This window comes from Dipodomys ordii, unplaced genomic scaffold, assembly GCF_000151885.1.
Source record: "Dipodomys ordii isolate 6190 unplaced genomic scaffold, Dord_2.0 Scaffold131, whole genome shotgun sequence".
NCBI classification, from domain to species: domain Eukaryota; kingdom Metazoa; phylum Chordata; class Mammalia; order Rodentia; family Heteromyidae; genus Dipodomys; species Dipodomys ordii.
In genome coordinates, this window is record NW_012267347.1 from 2733043 (window position 1) to 2738688 (window position 5646).

General features: G+C 45.9%; 1 protein-coding gene across 1 annotated transcript in view; it reads left to right on the top strand.

The window, feature by feature from the left end:
* Aim2 (absent in melanoma 2) overlaps window positions 1-4524 on the top strand; it is a 21549-nt gene extending 17025 nt beyond the window's left edge. Inside the window, exons 6-7 of the mRNA XM_013030501.1 lie at window positions 3698-3787; window positions 4426-4524. Of these exons, the coding sequence (XP_012885955.1) occupies window positions 3698-3787; window positions 4426-4524 (189 nt within the window). The remainder of the gene's footprint in view (window positions 1-3697; window positions 3788-4425) is intronic.
* The last annotated feature ends 1122 nt before the right edge of the window (window positions 4525-5646 follow it).

A 5646-nucleotide genomic window follows, 5' to 3' on the forward strand; every position in this document is an offset into this window, starting at 1 on the left:
ATCCTGCCCATGCAATTGTAACCCCTCTGTACAGTATGTTCACAAATAAAATTAAATTAAATTAAAAAAAATTTTGAGACCTGATGATAAACCAAAGGAATAAACAGGCAGTTTTAAAGGCCTTAGAAAAGATGGTTTCCTTTGCAAAGTAAATGAAGTTGGTAGTTAAGTTGGCTGTAATTTACATCACTCCTTATTATAAGGTCCACTCCTGGAAGGTGAGCAGACTCCACCCTCCTGGCAGCAAAGTCTCCGCCCAGTACATGCTTTACCTAGGTAACTGACACACCTGGAAGAGGTCACATCTGCATCTGCTGAGGTCACATCTGAATTTGATGTGGCCACACCTTTCTCCGCCCTTACCCTAGATAAGGCCTAGCCCAGACCTACACACCCTCTTTCCCAGGTCTTTCCCAGGTATCTCCCAGCCGCGTGGAGTGCCAACATGGCTTGGTGCCAGCAGGAACAATGAATAAACCTACCCCTTACCTGAATACCTTATGCTGTTCTTACTTGGCCTCTCTTTAAAAACCTGACATAAATGATGCCATTTGAACCTGGGAAGGGCTTAAAGTCAGAATAGGTGGGATTCCTCTCCATTTTTTCTTTTGTTTGTTTTTTCCTTTTTTGCTCTAAGGAATACCCACAGTTCTGATGGCCTTTTGCAAACCGGTCTGTCTGCTGTGGACACAGTGCATCAATACCATTGCTGGCCTCTGCATCCACCTCCACTCTTCTACATTTTGGTGAGTGAACTACTCTCTAAGGGTTATCTGTCACTCAGTCTCTCTCTAAATGTGGGACCGTACCAGAGAACCTACTAGGCCTTTAATCGAAAGGCCGGTCACCTCTGGAGCCCAGGACGCTTGACTCTGGTTTCTTGGCCACTCCTCCCTAGAGGGCTCTGTGGTAAGTCAGGACACCTCTTCCATCCGATAAGCCCTCCTTCACTCACTGATTTTTTTCTCTCCTCGTCTTTAATGGGGTGCTGCGAACTGTGAAACCCCTTTGAAATGCCTCCTGTGCTCCCTGGAAAGCCAGAGCGCCTAATTTTTTATGCCATTCTCAGATTTAGACAATTTTTGCCTCTGCAATGGTAAATGGACAGAACTGTTTACTTTCAGGCTTTCTTTGCTCTCTGCTAATCATGTCCAACTTTCTATATCTCTCCCTTTCTCTTTTCTACAACATTTTGGCTTGTGCCTTGAAGAGTGCGATGCAGGCTGGATCCCAGGGACCCCCTTCTAGGTTCCCTCTCAAAAGCTAGCCATTCTAGGCTTGATCTATTTGTTAAGGCTTTCTTTGCATTTTTTCAGAAGTTCTCCATCTTGGCCCATGTGGGTTAAGGGTTTGGCCCCATCTGACCCTTAATCTTCCACCAAGCTTACTACTCCATCCATCTATTCTAAGGTGCTTTGCTAACAAGTTGTTCTTTTCACAGACCCTGGTAACTGAGGCCCAACCATCTGATGTGCTTTGTTAGCAAAGATGTCTAAACATTGTTGTAAAAAAATTTTAGGTTTTGAGTTTTGCCTTTTTGTGTGTGTTGTGTATTCTAGTACTGACTATGTGGTTCTAAAATAGTGGGCATAACTGTGCTAAGATTCTCATCACATCTAATGAGTTTTGACATTGCAGCATATTTGTTGGTCAATTCTTGATAAGGACCAGGTAAGCTCTACTTATTCTATTTGATCTCCTTGTTGCTTTAATTGGAAATAATAAAGGGCTTTTATGGCAAAGATTGCAGTTCAAAGACAGCCCAGGACAAAAAATCTCTAAGACTCCATCTCCCAAGTAACCTGCAAAGAGCCAGGCTGGAAGTATGTCTCAAGACTCTTATCTCTAATTAACCAGCAAACACTGGAAGTGATACTGTGACTCAAAGTGGTAGAGCACTAGCCTTTAGCAGAAGTGCTCAGGGATAGTGCCCAGCCTTGAGTTCAAACCTCCATGAATACTAACTGGGAAAAGCCATCCCAGCAATGAGCACCTAGACTCAGCTAGTCTGGGGAACAAGGGACCATGGAGAAAAATAAGAGAAGTTGTCATATCAGCTACTTTGTACCTGCCCTTTCAAAATTAACCAGAGCTGGGAGGTCAATAGAAGTAAGAAGCCTGCCTATCTAGTGTCCATACCTGTCTACCTATTAACTGGACAGGAATTTACATTCTTGCCTTTGTTACCTGACTTCTCCTCTACCTTGTCATCAGATGGGGACATTTCTACCAACATTTTTCAGCCCCAAGTCCTTCTTCTTGCCATTTATCTGCTCTCTAGTATTTTTTTCCAGCCCCTCAATGCCTCATGAGACTTTCTCCAGACTTCATCCAAGAGACTTGCCTCCTCCAGACTTTATCTAAGGACTCACACCACCAAGGGACAGCTGCTGCTCACTGCCTTCTCTGGGAGGGGACCAAATTCCAGCCTTTTACCCCTATTGTCAACACCCCTTGTCAGCAGGAAGTAGCCAGAGAGAATCCTCACCCTATTTCATAATTATTAAAAGTCTGGAATGTAAGGTCCGCTCCTGGATGGCAAACAGACTCTACCCTCCTAGCAGCAAAGTCTCCGCCCAGCACATGTATTACCTAGGCAACTGGCACACCTGGAAGAGGTCACATCTGCATCTGCATCTGAATTTGATGTGGCCATACCTTTCTCCACCCATACCCCAGATAAGGCCTAGCTCAGGTCCAGATGCCCTCTTTCCCAGCCCCGTGGAGTGCCAACATGGCCTGGTGTCAGCTGGAATGATGAATAAACCTACCCCTTACCTGAATACCACATGAGTAGTGCTGTTCTTACTCAGCTGCCTCTCTTTAAAAACCTAACACTTATGTCTATCTATGCTAAAAAATATAGTAAGGCTCACGTTTTGTTTCTCCATTTTCTGTCCTGTGCACCTATCAACTTCCTTTAAGATTAAGGGACCAGAGTGACTCAAGATGCAGATTGTTCCTGTGCATGGGAAATACCCAGGAAACAGAACAAAGTTGCCACACTGCCTAAACCAGTGGCACCAACCTACAAAAGCCAGTGTAAGCAAGGTCTTTAACCAGAAGTGTGACAGTCCATACACTCTGGGAGATGCCACAGCCTAGCCCAGACCCTGGCCTTGTTCCATCACACATGATCAAAATCTGTTGATTTGGGGGTAAACACACACACACACACACACACACACACACACACACACACACACACACCATTTCAGTTATTTGTTTCTGTTCCCTTCCACTGGTAATGTTAATCCCCACAAGTTAGACCCTAAGGGGTGTCTGAGAAAAGGATGTATTTTGACTTCTATGCTATTTTGCAATTGGATATATTTCTAAAGGAAAAGAGATGTTAAGTCTAGATTCTTGGTACAGTGCTAGTGTTTGTAATTCTTGCATTAAGAAAAACTGCTAATTTCCTAAAGGTAACTCGACTGCAGAGAAAAAGTGGTCAGTTTAAACCTTTGCCCAAGAAGTAGGTAATGGGTGTTACCCAATGTTTCAATGGGGCATTTAAATGCAAATTAAAGCCACTTTAGGAAAAGGAATTAAAAATGGCATCCCCTTTGTAAAAATTTGGGAAGTGGCTGGCCTCCCAAAGAAAAAATTTAAAGGTAAAATTGTCCTAAATGTTTATTTCAAAGTGAAAAATATAATTAGGATTACCAAAATGATTTATTCCAGTTTTCCCTTAAAGGTTTTTGGTCATAGTTTCCAGCAGGCCCACAGCCAAGGACAGGATTCTTACAAGTTTGTCAATGTAACTTTGGTCCTTAATAAGTTCCAGGTAAGACCATGCTTATAAAACTACTTCTAATGACCATATTTGTCGCTTTTAATTGAAGTAAAGTGGCCATTTGTAAAGACTTGTTGATTTGAGAACTGTGGCTCAAAGCCAGCCTGGACAGAGAAACTCCCTCTGAGATTGTCATCTCTAATCTGTCAGCAGAGTGCTGAAAAGTGGAGTTGCTTTGGAATTCAAAGTGACTTAGTGCTAGCCTTGAGCTGGGGGACAGCACTCAGGCCCTGAGTTCAAGTTCAGTGACTGACCAAGGAAACTGCCAAAGGAACACGGACAAAGACACTCCTGGGACCTTGGCAATGATGGAACATCCAGAGGCCGTTACAAGTCACTGCTTGGATGGCACAAATGGTGTCAGATCCTGGAGTCACTTATTCTTGGCCCTTCATAATTGATCAGAGCCTGGAGGTCATGGGGAGGTAGTTCATAAGCATGCTTTTCTAATGCCCATGTCTATCTAGCCTTGAGTTCATACCCTGTGAATGCCAACTGGGACACTGAGACTCCCCCAGATGAGGTCAGTCCTGAAAACAAAAACCATGGAGAGGAGTAAGAGGAAATAACATTCTAACTGGAGTCACTTTACACTTATGTAGTAATGAAAGACCCCCCGTTCATGCTAGCATACCCCAGAAAAAGTGCTGCCCCCGCCCCGTAAAACTATGTGGAAAACAAAAGAGGGTGAGGCAGGACGTAGTGGTCAAGCCGGTAACGGGAAATAATGCCACAGGTCTCTGAGTCAACCCCTGTGGGGCAGGTATAGACATTGACAAACTGCCTGTGGAAAGTCCCACCTAAATCACCAATCCCTTCCCCAAATGACTCAAATTAGTTAATCAACACCCTGTAACCAGGCATCTCGCTTCTGTAACCTTGCTTTCAGCTGCCCATAAAAAGGGGTGCTTTCATGCACCTCGGCGCGCAAGTCTCCCGATAGACTTTGTCGCCCCAGGTACCCGTGTAAAGCAGGTTCCCAGCCACCGACCCGAACCTTGTGGATCTCGAGGTCGTGTGTACCTGGGAGTCTGGGCATACCCAAATAAACCTCTTGCTGATTGCATCCGCACAAGTGGTCTCGTTGTTCCTTGGGAGAGGGTCTCTCCAGATCGAAGGGCACCCCACACGGCCGGGGGTCTTTCATTTGGGGGCTCGTCCGGGATAGAGACCCCTACCCAGGGACCACCGACCCATTTCCGGGAGGTAAGCTGGCCAGCGTCTGTGTGTTGTCTGTAATTAAGCTGTGTTGTCAATTTCTGTGTGCTTGCATTCTGTGAGTCGGCCGTACTGGTCTGAATCTGGCGGACCCGAGGAGGAGCTGACGGGCTCGTACTCCCGACCGCAGCCCCCAGGAGACGTCCTGGGGGTGTCCGGGGCCTGAAAAAATGGCCCGTCCGGGGCCTGAAAAAGTGGCCCGTCCGGGACCTGAAAAAGTGGTCCATCTGGAACCCAGTCTTTTCGGACACGTGGTTCGTCTGGGAGACGAGAGATCCGGACTCTCGACACAGTCTCCATCTGTTTTCTGCTTTCGGTTTGCTGACGAAGTCGCGCGGCGAAAATAAGTGTAGTCTGTGTTCGTTTTCTGTTCGTGTCTGTTTTAAGATTCACTATGGGACAAACTGTCACAACCCCCTTAAGTCTGACTATAGATCACTGGAAGAAAGTTACAGCTAGTTTGTCAATTATGAAATTGCCACTGACCACCTGCGAGTGGCCCCAGTTAGATCTCAGCCTTGGGCCTTGGCTCAGGGGGTCTGAGCATGGGGGAGAACCTGTCAGTCTGAGGGGACGGCCGCTAGGGACTTTTTCCCTTGCCCCAAGATGACTGGGAATTCTCCTCTACCTTG